Consider the following 23,608-nt stretch of genomic DNA (forward strand, 5'->3'; position numbering starts at 1 on the left):
GACAGTTATTTGTGTCTGTGGGCCAGATCAACCATTTTTTCAATCGGGATGTGTCCTGTTTTGGTATAAAATATGGGATACGTCTATCTCCACATCTGTAGTGCTATTACTATCAGGTATGGGCTTCGGAATAGACGGGTTATTTAAGTCTTTTATCTTAGCTACGCCAAGACAAGTAGTCTGTTGATTGGTGTCATTCAAGAATATTAATTGATCTGGGATCATGCAGGCTCTAAATGATTCTAAACCTTGGACCATTCACTACCCCAGATGGTTTTTGTTTCAATGTTCTTCCAGAATTCAAAACCAAATGTAGTAATTTTTTCATAAAATGTTTCACAATAAATTAATGTAGTATTTGTCAACATTGTTTTCATTCCTGTCTTATTTAACATTTTAAAATAAAATGTTTCTGCATCACTTTTGTTAAATCCTGAGAAGTATGGGAATTTCTCATAAAATGTTTTCGAGCTGCTTTTAGGCGGTGTTGCACAATGTTCCCATTGGTTATAATTAAAAACATTTCTAGGTTGAGCAGATTAATGCAAATAGTGATGACCAAAATGATTGTAGCAATACATTTCTTCATAATTTGAGGAACCTTGTAAATAATCATGTTCTGTGAATTTGGCTGACATTACTAAATCTGGTATCATATTATTAATATTTTCAAAGTCCCAATCATCAGAAAAAGTACTTGGTGTTAAAAAGGCACTTAAGGAAACCTTGAACTGGTGTGGATATTTCAAGAGCTCAATTGGGCCATAAATTTCATAATCCGTTTTGTCCCATGCTAACCCACCGGGTATTGGATTGGCTGTGATGTTCACTGATGACAGTTCTCTTTTCTCGATGTGAGTTGACTTGTGAGGTTTTAGGACCAAGTTGATGTTCTGACTTGCTGTGTCCATTGTACTGTATTTTCCTTCAATGAATTTTCCCAAACAAAGAACCATGATGAGCCAAAGCAGGAGGAAAAGTACACCTAACACAATCCAAAATTCAATCCATGGAGAAATCAGATAGGTTTCTTTTAGTTGATGAAAGAATTCAGTCACTTTGTCTTTGAAAGTTTTTGTTGCTGGCGTTTCTTCAGGCTCGCTTGGATCTTCAGAAAAGTCATCGAAATTGATGAAGTAGCCAGATGCAGTTCTGTCAATTGGTGGAATTGCTTCCGAATTTTCATTTGCTTTTGGAGTTTTCTTTGTTTCATTAGCATAGTCTGAGACTACATCGTTGTAGACTGGTGTTTCTTGACGAACTGTTGCAATTTGGGTTTCAAGAGGCACAAGTTCCATGGCTTTGTTGCATAGTCCTTTTTTATTCACTGCAGGTTTATCAAATGTGATTAGTCTCTCAGTTTGAACCTCTTCTATTTTAGCAAATTTTGGTATTCTGCTATTTCTTGGGAGTCCACTGGGCCTACTACTTATTATTGGCCACATGATTGTGGTTTTACCAGGTCGATGGATACAACTAGGTTCTCCTTTTTACCAGCAAGGGGCGGTAGTACAACTGATCTTCTTCCGCTGACAGCTTAGACAGGTACTGCTTTTCTGTAAGAAGGCCCAAATTCCTTCTTCACTGCGATCTTCTCTCTGACCAGATCCCCAATTTTTGGAATCCAGACAGGTCTTGCTGGGACAGGTGGTTTTTCTTCACTGGCTGTTGGTTGTTGCTTTATTTTTATGTTACTCAGGTTTTGTCTTGTTTCATTTAAGTCCTGTAAAACAGCCAAACGGTCTTTGATATCAAAGCATTTTTCCTCTACCACTGAAGTGTGACTATCAAGATCCTGAATGTGCATTCTAGTACCGAACAATAGTTCGTATGGACTGAGACCTTTTAGAGAATTTCTTGGCAGATTATTAAGACTACGTTGGACACTTGTTAAATGTTGGACCCACCCATCACCCGAACCTAATACCCTCGCCGTTGTAGATTGCTTTATGTCCCGGTTTTTTCTTTCCACTACCGCATTTCCCTCAGGATGGAATGGACAAGAGTACCGCAATGCAATGCCCATGCTGGCCATGGCCTCCTTGTAAGCCCTAGAGCTAAACGCAGGACCCTGGTCAGAATGTAGCATGCCAGTTGCGTATGTGCCGATAAGGACTCGCAAAATTTTTATAACCGTTCTGGCGTCAGCCGAGTGCTGGTGTCTACATTTTAACTGAATCTAGTCTTAAATATTATGGGGACACATTTCTCCTACTGGATTTCTGCGTATAGATAGCCTGATGCTTTCTAATAAAAGGGTCCTGGCAATACTCTGGTCGGTTCACGACTGCGATCTCTGTTGCAGTTTTGACAGCCCATTGCAAATTTGTAATGTTGCAGGCTCATCCCCGGCCACCAGTATTCTGATTGTAATTCTTTCCGAGATTTCAAGATCTTTTGGTGCCTTTGACCTTCAACCATGTGTGCGTCTGCTATTAATAAGACTCTCCTGTTCATGTTTGGAATTACTCTATCCACCACTCCAGGGATTTGAGCAAAAGGAACGGAGTTTGCATCAATTATGTATGTATTATTGAGTGGATAGTTCACAGGTAATGCTGCATAGTCGCATTTTGAAGACGCTTTTACCGCCAGCATGGTTTCCCCGTCTATGTATTTTTCTGAACGCTTTTTTGTGGCGACGGAAGCCGGTTGAACTGCTTCCGCTGTGGCTCTGAGAGCCAATGAATTCCCTGCAACGTGAACGCCATCACGTTGATGACTCAGTGTATATCACGTGAGTCTTTTGTAGTTCTTTCTGCAAAAGAACTACCTGTTCCCAAAGCTTTTTATGCTTTATTGTGGCACCTGTCATCTTTGTAATCGTTTTGAACCCAGTTCTGCAAGCCATTATTGTAAGACCTGACGCACAAATGCGAATCGCACACTATTAGTGTCGGGAATTCACGATCGGCATTTTCAAGCGCCATCTTTAAAGATCTGATTTCAGCTCGCTGAGCTGAACAGTTTCTCATTTATTCAGTTTTGGTGACTATTGGTCTGAATTTACCAAAGCGCCAGCGACCTTTAACAATCGCGCACGCTGCGTTGCTGGATTTTTTCTCTACATCGTAATGTTGTGCAAATCTGTCCATGTAGATTACACATGTGTACTGTTCGAGAGGCAGAATTTCGATTGGCAGAGGATATTCTTCTTCATATTCTAGATTTTCTAGTTTTTTCATTTTCGGGTCAAAATAGTATTTCACGTCTTCTGTAGCAAGAGAATTTTCCCATTTTATCCATTTCGGATCTAATGCCACAGCAGTCAAATTGCGTGGGCTTGTTAATGCCTCAAGGGCTGATTCTGCTGTTAAAACAGTTATCCTTCTGCCTTGGGCTTGGGCTCTTTCTTTTGCTACAGCAGTTTGAACCGCTATTAGAATTCTTTCTGTTGAGCTGAATTTCATTTCAGCTTTTGTGTACAAGTGTGATTTGTAAGCTGTTGGTACCGTTTCTCCCTCATTGGAGGTCGGTAGGTGAATCCGCATCTTCCTGGGATGACTCTGATTACAAGGTTGCGTATGTTTTCGCGAGTTTGTAATTTTGTTTTAGCTAACATGTCTGTTTACAATGATCTTAAAATTTCGGTGTGTTTCTGAGTCCAATTAACTGGTTTGAAATCAGGTTTTATTAATTCATAGAGTGGTTTAACCCTCTCTGCATAATTTAGAATGTATGTTCTTCCGAAATTCAGGAAACCTAGTATTGATTGTAAGTTCTTCAGCGTTTTAGGTGCTTGGAGTACAGCACACTTCTCTAAGAAGTTGTCTGCTAGGCTTTTGCCTTCACTTGATAATTCATATCCTAAAAACAGGACAGTTAGATGGGCAATTCTTGACTTTTTAAAGTTTAATTTGTAACCCTCCGCTGCAAACCCAAGTATTATGGTGTTTACTCTTTTCAAGTGAGCCTCCAGGTCATCATCTGTGAGATAGATGTCATCGACATACGATAATGCCTCATCATCATATATTTGTAGTAACTGTTACCCTTGCTGAGAATAATCCTGGGCTATTCTTGAATCCCTGTGGGAGTCGACAGAAGTGTTTTTTGCGACCCCATTATTGAGAAAGCGGTCAAATACCTGCTTTCAGGTGCAATGTTTTGACAAAAGAATCCATTAGAGATGTCTAATGTCGTTTTGTATTTTTTGCGCACTGTTATTCATTAGTGCTGCACTGTGTGAGTTTTGTACTGCAAATGTTTTGCAGCAGGAGTTTAGGTGTCTGTAGTCCAAAACTAGACGATATGAATCGTCTGGCTTGGAGACAGGAAACAAAGGATTGTTCATTTGTGAGGTGCATGTTTCAATCACCCCCTGGTATTCGAATTGATCTAAGATCTCCCTGACTTGCTTTTTAGCTTCTTGTTTAACTGGCAGTGGGTTGACGTTTTAACTGGATTTTGTGAGGAGAGTTCTCATCCCATCCTACATGATTTTTATATAATGCAGGAGCTTGGGCCACTGCCCATTTTCTTGTATATATGGATTTTTTATGAATTGAAATATGATTTGAGAAGGCAGGCATAATCATTTCTTCGCCATGAGGGCACTCCCTGACAAACTCTGGTGGCCAGTCTTTCTCAGCTAGAAGGATGTCATAGCCTTTCGAAAGATTATCCCAAAAGAGACCCCTTACTTTCCTAGTCTTATCTCCCTCTATACGCAATGTTATTTCGTATATTTTATGGGGTTTGCTAACTCTGGTATCTGCAGTTTCCACTTGAATGTATTCATTCGTGTCCACTGTCTCCAGAAGATTCATCAGGATCTTGCGAGCTATGGTCACTTCTGCTGCGCTGTCTAGCATTGTCTGGGCCCACTCTCCGTTTTTCAGTTGTGTCCTCAGTATCCTCGGCATGTTTAATTATTTTAATACTGGCTACCTTTTTTCTTGGAAATTGTAATTTTTTACTTTGATAAGCAGGTTCCTTGTCTTTGGACTTGACGTGCTCTTCTTTGTGTTCTGACCGTCCTCTTCTTTCCGATTTCTGTGAGGAAGTCTGAAAAGATCGAGAGGGATGTGTATCAATATCTTGATATCTATCCGGTTTTCTCAAATTATCCCTATTTCTAAGGTTGTATCTTTTCTCAGAAGGCTCCCTCTGGGGAGACTTGTTTCCTCGGTCTGGAGATCTTTTTCTCCGTTGAGGAGACCTTCCTCTGGACTGGAATCGTTTTTCTTTGGGAGTGGATTGTTTATTACCATCCCAACTCTTTTTCGGAGTATTTAGATTATTTTTAATAAATGTTTTTTCAGGATTTTCAGTTAGTTGGGGTTTTACTGGTTTCCCACCCAAACGATCTTTTCCTAGTTCCTCATAGGATTTTTCTATGATTCTGGCAAGTTCAAATGGTTGTTCTGCTATATCTGTTTCTTTCAATTTCTGGCGGATCGCCACAGATGCTGCTTCTCCTTTTATGTTGGCTAATAATATAGCCGAGACCTGCTTGAAGTCTTTCAGTAATTTCCTACCCAGAGTTAAAGCAGGTTCTGGACCGTATTAATTTTGAATCTGTCTTAGTACATCTGGTATTACCGCCATGGACGGAACACCATGTGTTTTTGTGTAGATGGAAGCAAAGACTGTGCCCCAAGTGTCACAGTCTTCCACATGTGATGCGATCCCCATTGGAAGGCAGATAGTCAGAATTCTGTGTTTCTCAGTAGGTGTAGTATCAGGAAATACTGCCTCTGTTTGAGTGATTTTCTGAGCTAACCAGAATGGAATTTGTTCCCGTTTTGCGGGTATTTTGCCAATGGCTGATTGTATATTCTGTGGTGTGATTTTATTTGTGTTCCCCTGATGAGGGGTCAGCTGTGGAATGTTAATCGTTGGTTGGACTGTTGAAGTCCGCATTACATATTGGACCAATTGTCTATGTATTTTAATTAGTAGTTTTAGCTGAGCTAAAAGTTCCCGGTCTGACATTTTATCAATGTCTGGATGTGGTGTGTAGCTGGCTAGAACCGGCCACGTTGCTCCTGCTGGTCTACCTAGTGGACCGAGCCTGGTGATGTGATTTTGATGTTTTATGGCGCCTTTAAACCAGAGCAGGTGCTCTTGGTAATTTAGTGGGATTTCAATGTCCTCGAAAGGACTGTATTCATCCGGAGGTTCCTCTATTTTGTAATAGTGGAATTCTTTTGTTACAGCGTTTGCTGCTGGAAAGTGTATCCATGAATAGAATACCTCTGTCTGCCGATATTCAGGGGCCTCTACCACGAATATGACTGTACCACCTCGTGATGTCAGTCCATTTTCTATAAGTTGAATAGTTATAGTTCTTCTTATATTTGCCGGAATGAGTATAACATTCGGGTCATTTTCTTGGAGACTTGTGTCATCCGCCAGGAGTTGAGCTGCTATTCTAGCTGTCTCCCTTTCGTCTTCACTTTCCACCATTTTACTGACAGAAAGCTTTTTGTTGCAGATCAAGTTTTAAGGAAACAAAGATTAGGTGCACAATATTTTGGAACACTGTATCCTTCACCGTTGACTAAACCAAAAACTAATACATAGGAATCTCTTCCTACTAAGTTCCGGTGGATTTGAACCTTTTAACCACTCCAGACATCTATTGGAGTTTTTACGGGAAAAAGGGTCTGTGTGAAAAAGCACGACTGAGTTACTGTAGTGTCTTGCGTTAGATTATCGCCTTACCAAACGTTGGGCGCCATGTAGTGTAGTTCCTATATTCCCAATAGGCTCTGCGCTTTGGAATAATATAAACAGCAGTGTAGACGTAGGACTGAGGTCGACTAGGTCTCTACTGACTATATTAGACTTAATTAGTTTTGCCAGCTAGCTCAGAGGTCACTAGAAACTTTCTCGAATAAACAAGGAGTTTAACTTCCCTGGATAGACTAAGAAGGGATTAGCTTCTGACAACCATAAAACATGACAACTTTGCTCCCTCAGAATAAGAGTGTATCTCTAGAGTCGTGTGAAAACAATAGACCGCTATTTCACTCAGTCAATTGTGCATACTTAGTTTCACCAGAGTGCAGAGAATAGAGAGACGGGCGTTTTCAATAAAAGGTGTTATTTATTGAGCAGTCTTCTTTCTCATGCAAGAGAAATGAATTGCCACGATTGCAATACTTAACATGAAGTAAAGTGCGTACAGTAAAAGGAGTATTATAAAATAATACTGTAAAAGCATTGATATGGTTTCTTAGCCATATGATACTTTAAAATGGATAAAATATATACATACATAAAAACATTGACTAACGTCCTCAACTGGTGCTTCTAAGTACGCCTACCCCGGTGTACCTGACCTAAGCCTAATACGTGGGAAGGAGTAAGTAAGTAGCAGTTTAAGTTAAGTTGGGTTTGCCAAGAATCTGAATCAAGAATTCTCTTTACGGGTTTAGTCAGCTCCGTACCTGGGTAATAGAATGCAGGAGGTCTGGTATCTCTCTCTCAGGACTCGATATCCCAGCAACCCGCAATGGCGGCTGGAAACACCGGAGCTGGATTTTCTCGGCTGGAGAAAAAGACAGCGTCTTTCTCAGTGCGTCAAAAGGGAGGGGCAGCGTCCGTGGGCTCTCGCATCAGCTGGGCTCTCGGGCAAGTAGATAGCGGCTCTGCTCCAAACCACCGTGTGTTTGCTTAACCCGTTCACTGCGGCGGCTATTCCGCTGCAGTGCTAAGGGGCGGGGCGGGCGCGCGGCGGCCGCATGCTGGTGACGGAACCGCTCCGTCACCAGCTGCGGTTGAGCTGTGCTGATGACGGAGCGGTTCCGTCATGGCCCCGCCCGCTCAATAGAACGCCCAGGGCAGGCGCGGAATCCGCGCCGCGCAGGCGCGGCGGCAGGGCCATGACGGAACCGCTCCGTCATCAGCACAGCGCCACCGCAGCTGATGACGGAGCGGTTCCGTCATCAGCATGCAACGGGTTAAGGCAGCGTTGGTATATTTATACCTGAAAGGTGCCGGGTTTGACGTAAGGTTGGACATAAGACGTCACTAAGAACTAACAGTTCTTTCTGGACTCCAGGAGTTCTTGTTCAAATCAAAACAAAAGCAGGGGGATTTCCCGGGCTGCTGGAGGCTTGGTTTGTTTAAAGAACGCGTTGTACTTTCTAGGAGTCTAGGGGAGTAGCCTAGCCGTATTTGGACTGCATGGGCTATTACTAAATATGGATATGATTCTTATGCCTTTATAAGGATATTGTTTGTTATAGCCATATAAGGGAATAAATCGGGAATATCATATTAGGGTCCTAGATAGAAATACAACAGAGGTGAATAAGGATGCCAGCTAGAGCGGTTCAACATTCAAGGCAATTAAAGATCAAGATGAGGTAGCACAGTTTTAGAAGGAGAAACATTTAAAATGTAAAAGCATCAGAATGAGGTATATCACTTTAAGGGCACATAGCATATTAGGTTAAAAATGCAAATAAAGTAGCAGCAGGCAAAGAAACATTTGAAACAAAAGTATTAAAGTGAGGAAAATCAATTTGGAAGCACGTAGTGCATTAGGTTAGAAACAACCAGCCGCAATTCCGCAAAAATTATAGATTGTCTAGCAACGGGTAAGGAACCATATAAAAGTAGGGTCGCCCATGATGCCCTCCCCCCGGGGCAGCGCAGGGCACGGGAAAACGACCCGTCCAGGGGTAGTTGAAGTGGTGTCAAACAGGATACGGTTTTAGGAAAAGAACATTGGTGCTGGAGACCTGATTAGCAGGGATCAAGCACACTTAAAGTTGATGTTACACCAGATTCCAGGCAAAAAGTGTGTGTGTGTGTGGGGGGGGGGTACTTTACACAAATGCGAACTGCAGTTCTTTACATGGAAAGTAGCTTTCCTTGTCTCAATCACTTCTCTCAGGAGAGTAAGTGAGATCCAGGCTTTAACCATACAAGAACCATTCTTACAACTACATCGTAACAAAGTGGTTCTTCGAACCAATCCAAAATTCCTTCCCAAAGTAATCTCTGCTTTTTATCTTAATCAATCTGTAGAGTTACCAGTGTTTTTTCAAAACCCAGATGCCGTAGCGCAGAGAGCTCTTCACACACTAGACGTAAAAAGAGCTATACTTTATTACATTGACAGGACTAAGCCTTTTAGAAAGACAAACCAACTGTTTGTAGCCTTCTCTCCACCGCATAAAGGAAACCCCATCTCTAAAGCTGGAATTCCCAGGTGGATAGTCAAATGCATTCCAATATGCTACCAGAAGGCAAAACGCATTTTAGAAATTCCCCCTAGAGCACACTCAACACGTAAACTAGGGGCATCCATGGGGACATTCCCCTAGAATACATTTGTAAGGCAGCCACATGGTCTACTACACACACCTTCACCAAACACTATTGTGTAGACGTGCAGGCAAAGCAACAGGCTTCTGTAGGCCAAGCTGTTCTTAAGACACTTTTCCAAACCACTGCAACAGATACAGGTGAACACCGCTCAGGGTATTCACTGCTGTACAGTCTATGCAAAAGTATGAATTCTGCAGCTCATATGCCTCGAATGGAAAATGCTACTTACAAGTATGCTTCTGTTCTTGGCATGTAGAGGTGCAGAATATCATACGCCCACCCGCCTCCCCGGAACCTGTATCTGTTCCAGTGTTCTCTTACTCCGATACATTCACATGGACATCTTTTCTATTTCTTACAAACTCCATCATGGCGAAAAACAACCTAAGGATGGAGTCGATGCCCATGTGCACTATCATCCAAAGGAGGAGTCTCCTATCTCGTGACTACGAAGACTTCTTCCAAGACAACAAGATGCAAAGCAATCGAGCCCAACACCAGATGGCGATCTATGCAAAAGTATGATATTCTGCAGCTCTACATGCCAAGAACAGTTGCATGCTGGTAAGTAGCATTTTCCTTATAGTTCTGTGTGGGAGCCACCCCGGTGCAAAAGTAGCCATCAACCTCTTGAGTGCGTCATCGGGAATCCCAACTACTTTCAGTGGGATGGTCCCTGAGAGAGAGAGTCAAATTAGGCGCACGTCCTGTAACCAGCATCTGCTGTAGTACGAATGGACAAACTGACTTCCAGGAAGATGAAATGAGTGCCAGAAATGGAAAGAGCAGATTGTGCACCTAGTTCCCTGGATATAGTCTTGCCAGCTCAATCTATGCATGACAATTTTGCCACAAAAGGAGAAAGAAAAACATGCACCTCATATGTACAAACAAACATAATTGTCCCAAAATATAGTCTAAATCTTCTAGTTGGAAAAATTCTCTAAAAATACACAAATATTATAGCATTGTCTTGCTACTTGATCTAGTTACAAATTTGATTTAGAAGTTGGTTATTGTGTGTGAAGGACCTACTTGTTGTTGGATCTAGGTTGATTCTAATACTAAGACTGACCGTATAGTAAAATATTGATATTTTGCAGGCCTTCAGCAAAAAGAAAGTTGATGATCGAAAAGAATGGCTAACAAACTTTATGGAGGACAGGCGGCAGCGCAGGTTGCATGGTTTACCAGAGGTGAGAATTGAACTACCAAGAGACAAGTTTGATGGCTTGCGTGAGTACTGATCTAACAGGAATTTTATTAGCCCTCCATTTGTTCTCTTTCAGCAATTCTTGTATGGCACTGCAACTAAGCACTTAACCTACAATGATTTCATCAACAAGGAACTAATTCTGTTCTCCAACTCAGACAATGAGCGATCCATTCCTTCTCTCGTTGATGGTGAGAAGTTTTTTTAATCGTTTTTAACCCTTGATAATGTCAGAAATAGGTCTAGTTTTCTTCTTGTCCATATTCTGCTAGTGATAAATGGTAGTTATTTAAATGTTTCAGCTACTTGGGTAGTAAGTTCAGATTCTGAGACAAAATATGACAGTGCCACTGTTCATCATTTATCAGTTCAGTTTTGTTGAACCTGACAGACTGGTTTGGAATACTGTAGTTAGCTGGCTATATAGTGGACCACAACGAGATACACCATGTAAAGAGTTCAAGCAAACCACAGAGGAATTACAGAGGCCCAAATAACATCCCAAATGCTCTCTTTTGTGGTAGTGTGGGTGTGAGAGTCTCTTTTGACATGGGTAGCACTGCTTTTTTCCTGGAAAATGTGGTTTCGATTGAAAGTTCAGAGTCCCTGCCAACCAGGTCAACTGTGCTAGAGCTCCTTCCCCAAACCTGTATCATGATTGGCAACTTCAGAGCTCCTTGGAAGTCCCTGGTAAATTGTACCCTGGTTCCTTGGGCATTCGGACTGAAAAGGGTACTCTAGTGTTCCCTCACCAAGGCCATGCCTGAGCAGATATGCCCCTACAATATTTAAATCTATTCCTTAATATTGTTAAGTGCCAGAGAAGCCTTAGAGAGTACATAGGCTGGAAACTTAATACATCCACAGTGAAGTCAATGTGGTATTTATTAAACCCTGTACCCAGAGGGCACATCCGAGGTGCCCCCTGAAAACCTACCAACCCCGGTGTGGTCTCTGACTGGCTTTAGGCAGCCTGCCACTGCCAGACATGTTTCTGGACCTCTGAGTCGAGAGCCTCTTTTCTCCATGGCAAGAAACAAAGCACATCCTTGATGGAGGTGTCACACCTCCCCCAGGAAAGTCACAGTGCTCAAGAGGCAAGTTTCAAATACCTGTCGCCTTTATAATACAACTACAGCCTCTGCTGCTAGCAGCAGATGGCAGCCCCTGGTTCAGACCCCCAATTTTGGGAGGGACAACCAACGGAAAACGTGGTAAATATAGGACGTGTGCTGCCCCTTCGCCAACTCCACCCCTCATTTGCTGGAGGTTAAGTGAAGCACATTTTTCAGTACCCACCATTTTGAAGATAGTGGGACTTATCGAATCACGGCTAGGCTTATGCCCCTTCACACTGGAGGGTGACAAAATAGTGCGTGTAGACATCCCAGGTTAAGGAACCCATTGGTCTCTACCTTTTACTCCTGTGTAACCCCCTAAATCTAATATTTAGGTGGTTCCTCCATCCCTTGAAATCAGAGCTATGACGACCTAAGAAGCCTGGACACCAAACGGCTGCACCATCATGAGAGAAGGACCAGTAACTGACTCTGCGCAAACTCTGATGGCTTGTCTGCTGCCTTTCGCCTCTGCTACAAAAAGACAACTCGTCTTGCAGCCCAGGGATTTCTAAAATCCTGGGAGAACTGCCTGCCTTCCATAAAGACTCTAAATTTCCTGTTCAATGCGGATTGGTCAGAAGAAACCATCTACAAAGAAAATAACTCTGCCCTGAAGAGCTGCGAACTCTCCCCTGGATCCACCTCTGCACTCGACACCCACCGCCCGAGTCGAAGTAGCCCATCGGTCCACCGTGGGCTGACCCCTGCCGGATACCATTTCGATGGCTTCAGCCTCAACTCGAAGACTCCCCTTGACCGTGACCTGCATGGTAAGCTGTTTTCTAATGTCTTAGGACACTCCTACACCCGAAGCCCCTGTAGATCCTGACAGACCGTGTCCCTACATCCCCTAGCATCTCTACTTACCTGGGCAGCTGTGGGTTTTCTTTGTCCAGCCTCCTGGCCTGAGCCTTTTTTCCTTTCTTCAACCTCTATCTCCCCTGTTGGATTGCATTGGGTGCCCCAAAGCTGTATTTGCACTCTGCACCTGACCGTCCCTGTGCTGGGTATAAGTTTGGTGCTGCCTTGTGACTCCCCTTGTAGTTGCCTTAACTCCAGGAGATTAGCCCCTGGCACCGCTTGACTCGCCTGTGAGCAGCGCATCTTCGAGAAACCCCAGTCTCCTTTTGTTAACATTGGGCACTGACCTCGAATCTGACCTCTGCACCTGTCCGCCCCTGTTGGTGGTGCAGTTTTGGTACCAATCTGAACCATGCCTGAACCCCCAAAGACTGTAACTGTAAGTCGTGTACTTTGCCTGAAAAAACGCCTTCTTTTCCTCAATAGGTTAACATTACAAAGCTGGAAAATTGCACTGTGTTCACTTTCTAAAGTATTAAGTATTTTTCCGGAAAAACATATTTATCTTTTTGCGAATGTCTTGGTCATAAAATAAATCTTGAAAAAAGCTTATTTTTTTTAAATTGGTTTGATTCTCCTTTGAGTTTTCTCATTCATTTGTCACTGTGTGCATAACAAATATCTTGCACTCCTCTTCGTTAGACCTAAGGCTGCTCCCCCATACTACCACAAATAGAGCTCTTTGGTGTTACATTAAGCCCTGTACACTTCTGGGGGAAATCTCTGGACTCTGTGCATGGTATAACCACTTTGTGGCATACCATATAAAGAGCCAGCTTCCTACAGTCATTAGAGACGACCTCCAGTGTTAGTGGGAGATAACTGTCTAGCTTTGTCACAGCCACACTGTCTGAGGTGTGCTGCGGTTCATAGGGAGAACAGATGGGGAGTTGACAGAAAAGTCTAGAAAAAGTTATATCAATTTGACAGATCAGAATCTGGGGGTATCTACATTAGGAGGCAGGTGGTGGCATGTTTAAGGCAAGATTTTCCAAGATCCTGTAGTAATCGTACAAGGTTATATTGCCGGGCTGACGATTTAATGGCTAACGGCAGTATGCCGGAGAATGTGTTTAACCCTGCTTGTCGGATTCTCTTTATGTTGAGCCTGTTAAGAGTGGGATGAAAAATAGACCATCCTTGTGTGGTGAGTAAAGAAAATACTAAATATATACTTGTGCTTTTAAAGCGGTTTCAAGTTCTGCAGAAAGGTACTACCACAAATGTTGTTCTCTCCAGGTTTGGGGAACAGATTGTTTCTTGAACAGTAAGGGAATGCCATGAGTGATACCAGCCTCTCATTGTAGTGGGTATGAGGCTTGAGTTAGATGATACCTAAGAAAGGATGATTTGGAGTTCAGCCGGGCATAGTTAAGCATATGTCTTTGATGCTGTATTCCCACTTGTCTAAAATACCCTGCCCTTTTACTTTAGTACATCTTGATGTAAACATTGAAGTAGGATTTCTAAAATAAAGAAAAGGTGTCATTGCAGCATTTTAACACGAAAGCTAGGTTGCTTCAAGATCCTGTCATCTTGGCTTTTAGGGTCTTAACATTAAAATAAATAAACGCGATCTCTGGTTGTGGAATACTTTCCACATTGCTGGAGGTGCTGAAAGGAAGCAAGATATGATGTGCACCTCAAGGCTTACGACCTCACGCCCTCTGCTGAAGTGATAGAAGTTAAGAAAGGAATCTTACTGGTGTCTGGTAAATGACATAATTCTGATAAAATACTAACGTCTATGGTCGTGCACAGCCTCTGTAGTTATCCCAATGTAAATGTCTTAACCGTGCTGCCAAGGTATCGCTCCCCGCCTGGAGCGTGGTCAATGATTGGTTAGTAGCAGTTTTGCAGCGTGAATCTTTCTGGATTCACTATGCTGTGCATTATTCCGCGGTCTTGTTGTTGGGTCCGGATTCGTAGTCTTTTCTTTTCTTTGTTTTTTTTTTGTTTGTTTTTTTTTGTAGCCCAGGTGGGCGTCGGCGTCACACCTCCTGGGTGTATTTCCGGTGACGTCGGCATGCTTCCTGCGGAAGCTCCCACTCATGGGCGCCATCTTCAGGTTCTTTTTTTCCGCGGTCGGGTCTGGATCGTTCCTGTTTGGGCTCCAGACATTTTTGGAAAAAGAAGAAAGAAAAATACAGAAATTACAAAGAAAGTCATCTGAAGACTCCAGGGGACTTGATCGACGAGGAGTCAGCAAAGGAAAAGGCGAATTTATCGAGATCCTCGACGACCGTCGACGAACACGCGACCAGGGAGGCCCTGAGCGCTCGATGATGGACAACACGCCGTTCAAGTTCTGCCGTAACTGCCACCACAAGTACGCGCAGAAGGACCAGCACCCGGTATGCAACCTTTGTCTACCGGTAAATCACGAAAGCGAGGACTGCAACGCCTGCTTCGCCTTCGCCCCGAAGACCCTTCGTGTGAGAGAGAGACAGAGGGTAGCGCACGCCACCCTGCAGGGGAAGGCCCCGACTCCGTCCCTCTACGATCTGGGAATATCTTCCGAGGAAGAGGACAACGCTGCCGCCGAAGACGACAGCTACACGGTCGTAGAGACCGATTACACGAAGACTTCTGATAAGGTAGGAGACTCTCCAGCCCCCAAGAACCCGAGAGACTCTGAGTCTCGAAAAACTGAGGGCAAGGCCCCGAAGCCGCCGACACACCAGGCGTCCGCGAGTACTCACAGGCCCAGCGGATCCTCTGAGAAGGAGTCCCCGGTGCCGAGAGCCGTTGAGCAGCAGAAGTCGTCGAAAATCGTCCCCGAAAAGGATCGATCGACGCCGAGGGACAAGGACCCTAAACTACCGACGCCGAACAGAGACCCAAAATCCGGGTCGACGTCAAACTTCGGCACCGAAAGGCACGGCGCCGAGCCAACCGCCGAAAAGAGCGGCCGAACCATCCGGAACACACGGCCGAGATGGAGAAAAAGAGAAGGCGCCTCGAGGCCGAAATGGAAAACATCGTGCAGCGGAAGAAAGAATTCGACGCAAAGATGAAAGCCTTCACGATCCCTCACAAGACCAAGCCACCGGTGGTGGAGGTGGTCGAGGAGGAAGACGAGGTCACCGAAGAACAAGACCGGGACGTCGAGGTGATCGACGACCAGGAGGAGTACGAGAATCCCTACGATAGTTACAACTATGAGGAGGAAGAGGACAGCAGGACGGACACTGAGCTGGCCCCCTCTGACTTACAGGAGGTGGATTACCTGGATGTCGAGACAGACAGCCCGGAGGAGGCAGTCGACACCTATCCCTCGAGGCCCTCGCCGCCGGACGACATCGGGGCCTACAACTCGGTGATAAGGTCTGCAGCAGCGGCATTCAAGCTCAAGCTCGATGAAGAGAAGCAGAAAGCAGACTTCCTTCTAGAGACATTGCTCCCCACACAAACAAGGAGCCAGTACCTGCCAATGCTCGACAGCGTCTTGGCCCAGGGGGAGGAAGCATTCAGGGAGCCCGCAACATGCAAGGCAGTAACTCCCAGAACAGAGAAAAAATACAAACATTCCTCAAAAGACCCACCCTACATTCAGGGGACGGTCTCCGCAGACTCCATTATCACGGCCACAGCAAGGAAGAGGGCTAACGTACCCACTACCTCTGGACCACCACCGGATAAAGAGAGCAAAAGGATGGATCTGGTGGGCAAAAGGATCGAACGGAATGCCGCGACCCACTGGCGCATGGCTAACTCCAACGCCCTGATAAACAGGCACATGTACCAGATCATGGAGGAGCTGGGGCAGTTGGTGAAGGACCTGCCCCAGGATGCCAGGCAGAAGGCCGAAAAACTGGTTGAAGAAGGGAAGAACGCTGCAAATTCTTGCCTCAAGACGGCCCTGGATGGAGCAGACACCTCCAGCAGGCTCATGATGATGGGTGTCACTGAAAGAAGACACGCCTGGCTAAGGATTTCAGGTTTCAAACCAGAGGTGCAACACAGCATTCTGAACACACCGTTCGACGGCGACACGCTTTTCGGAACAACAGTTGATGAGAAGCTCAGCCAACTGAAGAAAGATAACGAAACAGCAAGGTCCATGGGAGCATTGCAGTTCAGAGGCAGCAGAAGGGGCACAACGTCACGGAGGCCTGGCGGGAGAGGTGGAAACCAGCCAGGTACATCACACCAGGCTTTCCAACAAATGCACCAGACAGACTCGCAGGCCCAGCAGGGTCAGCAGAAGCAGTCCTGGCAATACCAACAAAGAGGCCAGTCCTTTCGAGGGAGAGGAAATGGACGTGGCCAGAATAGAAGAGGGGGACAGCAGCCCGCTTCTAAGTGACTTCAAAAAACTCTGTGTGCCCACCCACAGAAAAGATCCCAGGGGGCAGCACGTACAGAGGGATCAAGACAAGCTAGACATCTACGACCACATAACACCAGTGGGAGGAAGGTTAAGATTTTACCTCCAGGAATATAGAAAAATCACATCAGACAAATGGATCCTCAACATCATCCAATACGGTTACTGCATAGAGTTGGAGGGGAGGCCAATAAGCAGAAAACCAAAGAGAAAACAACTAGCAAGCAAACAGCTAGTGTCTTCAGGAAGAGGCAAAGGAACTCCTGCGGAAGCAGGCCATAGAACGGGTACCCTTCAAGGAAAGAAACACAGGAATATACTCAACGTACTTCCTGGTGCCAAAGGTAGACGAGACAATGAGACCCATTCTGGACCTACGGTTCCTGAACAAATTCATAAGAACGCAAAAATTCAAAATGACCTCCCTGCAAGAGGTGCTCCTGCAATTGCAGATCGGGGACTTCATGGTCACAATAGACCTCAGACGCCTACCTGCACATCCCAATGAACAGAAAGCGCAAGCATATGCTCAGGTTCACCATCGGAGAAAGCCACTACCAGTTCACGACACTAGCCTTCGGGCTAAAATCAGCACCAAGGGTCTTCACAAAGTGCCTCACAGCAGTCACAGCGCACCTACGAAGGCAAGGAATACACGTACACCCTTACCTGGACGACTGGCTGGTGAAAGCAAATTCATACCAGAAATGCAAGCAGCACGCACATACAGTGACAAGCACGCTCATAAGCCTGGGGTTCTCCATCCATTGGAAGAAATCATCAATGGAGCCGGAACAAGTGAAGATCTTCCTGGGAGCACAGATCAACACCTTACAGGGCAAGGTGTTCCCCAGCGAGAAGAGGGCGAGGGCGCTGGTGAAGGAAACTCGCCTCTACCGGAAGGGACAAGCTCGGACAGTGAGGACTGCGAGCAAGATCATGGGGATGATGGCATCATGCATCCACCTGGTACCGAATGTACGTCTCCACATGAGACCCATCCAAGAATGGCTACAGGAGCAATGGTCACAAGCTACAGGCAGTTGGGAGGATCTAGTGGTTGTAACGCACGCAGTGCAGAAGGAGAGGACATGGTGGACCATGGAGAACATAACAAGGGGAAAGCCTCTTAACACCCCCAACGCCAACAGTGACCATCACCACAGACGCATCCCTGAAGGGATGGGGCGCTCACATGGAGAAGCTCAAGGTGAGGGGACTGTGGACGCCAACAGATGCGACAAGGCATATCAATTACCTAGAATTGAAGACAATCTTCCTTGCACTGAAAGCTTTCCAAACAAGACTGTACAAACACAGGGTGCTGCTACAGACAGACCACACCACCGCGATGTTCTACATCAACAAGCAGGGGGGCACACAGTCCGCCCCGCTTTCAACGCTGGCGCAGGAGATATGGAGATGGGCCATCCCTCTCAAAATAGACCTGCTAGCCATACACCTACCAGGGAAGGACAACATACAGGCAGATTGGCTCAGCAGACAGACATCGGCATCCCACGAGTGGGAGCTCAATGCTCAGGAGACAAGGTGGCTGTTCGACAGATGGGGAACACCATCAGTGGACCTGTTTGCCACACGCCGGAATGCAAAATGCCAAAACTTCGCATCCAGACAGCCCGAGGAGGTGTCACTGGGGAATGCCCTATGGATAGATTGGGCCGGGACATTTGCTTACGCCTGTCCCCCGATACCACTGATGCACAGAGTGCTGAGCAAGTGCAGAGCGAGCAACATGACCCTGATACTGGTCGCACCACAGTGGGCCAGGCAGACATGGTACTCGCAGATCATGGAGATGACACAGTGTGAACCCCACAGATTCGGCAGGAGGAAAGACCTACTCTCCATGCAGAACAGAGAGGTGCTACACCCAGAGCCAGAGAGCCTGAGCCTAGTAGCGTGGCTCCTGAGGACATAGAGTTTGCACATTTGAGATTACCAGAAAGCACCCTGAGGGTCCTTCGGGAGGCACGGAGGCCCAGCACTCGAAGTGCTACGTTGCGAAATGGAAAAGATTCACAATGTGGTGCAGGAAGGAGAGACTTCACAATAAAATGAAGGACTACACAGTGCTAAAGTACCGGACACACTTGCTGGAGAAGAACCTTAGCTCATCCTCGTTAAGAGTTCACTTGGCAGCGATAGTCGCCTACACAAGGGGAGAAAGGTGCAGGAGTTTCTTCACATCACAGGTGGTGAAGAGATTCCTAGAAGGAGCGAAAAGGATCGCACCACCCAAGCGGGTGCCGCCACCTGCATGGAACTTAAACATAGTCCTAACGGAACTCATGAAGGAACCCTTTGAACCACTTCACAAGGCCTCCCTAAAGATGCTAACTATGAAAACAGCTTTCCTGGTTGCAATAACGTCCTTACGAATAGTAAGCGAACTTCAGGCGCTGACGCTACAAGAACCCTACATACAAATACACAATGATAGGGTTGTGATGAGGACTGACCCACACTTCATGCCGAAGGTGGTATCCAAATTCCACATGAACCAGTCTATACAGATACCGAGTTTTTTCCAAAAACCAACAACTAGCGCAGAGCGAGCCCTGCACACCCTGGACGCCAGAAGGGCAGTCATGCACTACATTGAGAGGACGAAGGGACACAGGAAAACAAAACAGTTCTTTGTGTCATTCGCAAACAGTTTCATGGGAAAGGCAGTAACCAAAAAGACTATTGCACGATGGATCGCACAGACAATTCAACTCTGCCACAAACGTGCAGGACAAGAGCTAGCAGAGGGGACACGTGCCCACTCCACTAGGAAAAAGAGTGCTACAATAGCTTTCCTGGCTAACACACCCATACAGGACATATGCCTGGCGGCAACATGGGCTTCGGTGCACACGTTCACGAAGCACTACTGTGTGGATATACAGATGAACAAGGAAGCACAAGTCGGACAGAAGGTGCTCTAGCACATATTCAATAGCCAACGCTCATCTTCCACCCAACCGCCACAGAGATGAGAAACCGCTACAAAATCTATGCACAGCATAGTGAATCTAGAAAGATTCACGCTGCAAAACGAATAGTTTTCTTACCTGTCGGTGTAGTTTTGCAGTTTGAAGATCTTTCTGGATTCACTAGCGAACCCACCCACCTCCGCCAGAAAGATAAGGCTGGAGAGAAAAGAGGTGGATTAAAAAAAAAAAAAAGGACTTTGAAAGTACAAAGCGGTAAATATCACCTAAATAGGACAGTGCCATTACTTCGGAAACGAAAGAAACACGGAAAAAAAGAATCCGAAGATGGCGCCCAAGAGTGGGAGCTTCCGCAGGAAGCATGCCGACGTCACCGGAAATACACCCAGGAGGTGTGACGCCGACGCCCACCTGGGCTACGAAAAAAACAAAGAAAAGACTACGAATCCGGACCCAACAACAAGACCGCGGAAGAATGCACAGCATAGTGAATCCAGAAAGATCTTCAAGCTGCAAAACTACACCGACCGGTAAGAAAACTATTCGTTACCTGATTGTATTGATTTGGTGCCTAAATGTATATCAAGATAAGTGTTGTTTTTATAAATTAGTCTGGATCTCCTTATTGAGTCAGGGGCATCATTTATTGACTATTGTGTGTATTTGCAGATGTCTTACACTCCTCTCTGATATGACTAAGGATGCTCAACCACACTACTGCGCCTCCCCTCCCAAGAGGAGCACCTTGGGATTGCTAGAGAAAGCCCCTGTCCACTCACAAGGGAACCTCCAGACACTATATCTCATTTTGATGTGTCATATAAAGAGCCAGCTTCCTACATAAGTTCTGAAGGACCTTCATGATAAATTTTAGTATTCTAGATAAACACTTCAGGATGATCACTGGTCTGAGCTATAGTTGTTGCAAAGCTTGCTTGACCCATCATCAATTTCTCTCTCAAATACCATCCATTATAACAGCTTGTTTTTCATTTTTGGGAATGAATAAGAAACACAAGATTAGTGTCAAGGAATGAACCATAAAATATGATGGTCCCTCGCCTAGTTGGGCTAAAGTGATGTGGAAAAGCTCTGCATATGCTTACATAAAACATGTATTTTTCTGGACTGCAAGTATATTTGATACTTTATTCCTCTGAATAGGTTTCAAACCAGGACAAAGGAAAGTATTGTTTACCTGCTTTAAGAGGAATGACAAGCGGGAAGTGAAGGTTGCACAGTTAGCTGGGTCGGTTGCTGAAATGTCAGCGTATCATCACGGTGAGGTGGGTAGCATGAAATGTTGCTGTTGAGGACACCACTAGTGTCTCTGATTGTTTTTCTGCTTTACCTTGCTTTCCCATTTCTTCCTTTTGCCGTTAAATGACTTTTTCAAAATGTTGTAACTACCTTTCCTCACTCTACTTTAAAATCCTTGCGTGCATCGATATAATAAAGGAATAGTGTAACAAACCATAAATCTTATACTGCTAACTCCACCTCCTATTTTGCTGTGAGGCATATACTTTAAAAATTATTTGGACTAACATTTTGTTTGCCTCTTGCCTATTACTTCCCTGAAAGAAATTGAAGTCAGCGCTCCTTTTCATCCTCCTCACAATAATGTGCAATTTAGACCCCTAGGATTCAAGAAGTACTCTAGAAGTCTCCCCTTCTAGAATTTTCCACAACCATTTTCTTAAAACTCTTCCAGTATAAAGAGAGCATGATATGAAAATTACTTTATAAGGATGTGCCCACCCTCGGCCACCATTCCCATTCCACTTCAGTGAGCCTTATTGGTTTTCTGTTGGTGGTGGTCTTGGAAAGAACTTTGAAAGTGTTTTGATAGTTCACATATTCTGAATGATACTCTGAATTTTATTCTTATGTTGAAAGGAGCAGGGATAAGCCTGGTTCGAGGCATGTGGGCTGCTAAATTCATATCTTAGCATTAGATCGCCGCCTAGTGTTGGGTCCGGATGATCGCACATTGTTGTCCTGGAAGAGTCTTCGAAGTATCCTGAGATGGGTGGCTCCTCCCCTGGACTACAGTGCGCATGGGCATCGGCTCCATCCCCAGATTGTTTTTTTCCGCCATTGGGTTCGGATGCGGTCTCGACGTCTCTCTGTCGGAACCGAGAAAAACTAACTTTTTACGGCCAAAAGGCCTTGTATTCTTTGCGTCGGTATTGTTTGCGAACGGTCTTGAGTTCTTCCGTCTCTTGGAGTCGGAATCAACGGAGTGCTTGAACTCTTCGGACATCGAGGCCTTCTCATCGCGACACGACGCAACTTTCCAGCATGGAGCGGAGTCCGTTTAAGTACTGTCCGCTCTGTGGGTCCAAATACCCACATATCGACGTGCACCCGGTCTGTAACAAATGCCTTTCACCAGACCATAACGAAGACAACTGCAGGGCCTGCGCAAAATTCAGGTCAAAGAAGACACTCAAGCTTCGGCGCGCGGTGCGCCTTGAGGCCAGACAAGCGGCCCCGGCTCCAGAAAACATCTTCGGCGACCGAGAAGAGGAGGACCAGAGCCATCATCTTCAAATCTCCCCGCCCGAGACGGAGGTCGAGGCAGATCCGGAAGACGACGACGGAGTCGTGGATCAAGGCTTTGAATACGTCGACGAGGTAGGGGACGTCGAAGAGATTTATGGGGCCGCGGAAGATAGCTCAGGGGACGAGCTATGCCCCGAAGGTTACGAAGATCAAGATCGGGTCACGGGATCGCCTGTCGGCCTTACCCAAGACCTCGTACCGCAAGCCTCGGCCCCGCCTTCAGGCCCGGCCAAGGACATACTTGCTGCGCAGCCCGTATCGAAACCGAAAGTGAAACCTTCGGTATCGACTACACCTAAAATTGCCGACCCGAAAACAAAACCGAAACTTATCGATTCAAACAACCCTAAGATGGCGGCCGTACCACCAAAAACGACGACACCCGCTGCTTCATCGACTCCGTTGACCTCCGGTCCACAAAAGTCGAGGAAATCTGTCGATTCCACAGGGTCGAAATCGGCGCCAGAGGAGGGATCCTCTAAGAAGGGTGGTCGGCACGGGTCAACCGCTGCGACGCCGTCAAAGCCCGCCAAAGCCAGCGACACGGCTCCGGTTCCGACTGGGACTCCGTTAGTCGAACGCGTGGTGGTGATGGAGCCGACAAAATCACACGGATCGAAGGCTGGCACATCTGCGCATCGGTCCAAGGACTCTGGGTCGGCGGCTGCGGCATCGTCGTCCAAGACTCAGAAGGGCCAACAGGACGTCGGATCCGAGGGCAAGGTCAAAACCTCCTCGTCGGCGCCAAGGGCCGCTGTAAGTGACGCGTCCCTCATCGCCGCTTCACTACAGAGAATCAGGGAGAAGGCCTCTGCTACGCCGGCTCCGATGCCATCGCCACAGAAGCCGATGGACATTCCGGTGAAGCCTGCGGGTAAACTTCTCTTCCTTCTGCCGCCAAAAGAGACGCCGAAGGCCTTTTCAACAAAATCGACGTCAAAGAAGTCGGATTCTTCGACGGCAGGGGCACTTTCAAGTCGGGTACTCGACTCTGAAGAGGATTCAGAGCGTTTTATCGACGCAGACACGGGCAAATTGACCCTTTACAAGAGGAGGATCACTTCACAGCCAGTGGACTCCTATGTCATCCCCCTAAAGAAAAAAAGGCTTCCTGAAGACGCTTCAGGCCTCATGGACCCTATCCAGCCTCCTCCAAGAAGGAGCCCAACTCCTTCCCCAGAACACTCTGAGGGTGAAGGATATGTTGAAGATGACCAATACACTTTCCCCATCAATGAACCAGATGCACAGCCGGATTCATATGATG

General features: G+C 45.8%; 1 protein-coding gene across 5 annotated transcripts in view; it reads left to right on the forward strand.

Annotated features, from left to right (window-relative positions):
- The window catches only part of TOP2B (DNA topoisomerase II beta), a 607,938-nt gene that overhangs the window by 308,283 nt on the left and 276,047 nt on the right, over window positions 1-23,608 (forward strand). For all 5 annotated transcript variants that reach the window (XM_078663968.1, XM_078663967.1, XM_078663969.1 and 2 more), the window contains exons 17-19: window positions 10,392-10,484; window positions 10,578-10,692; window positions 20,938-21,059. In XM_078663968.1, the coding sequence (XP_078520094.1) occupies window positions 10,392-10,484; window positions 10,578-10,692; window positions 20,938-21,059 (330 nt within the window). The remainder of the gene's footprint in view (window positions 1-10,391; window positions 10,485-10,577; window positions 10,693-20,937; window positions 21,060-23,608) is intronic.

Source organism: Lissotriton helveticus, chromosome 10, assembly GCF_964261635.1.
Source record: "Lissotriton helveticus chromosome 10, aLisHel1.1, whole genome shotgun sequence".
Lineage (NCBI taxonomy): Eukaryota > Metazoa > Chordata > Amphibia > Caudata > Salamandridae > Lissotriton > Lissotriton helveticus.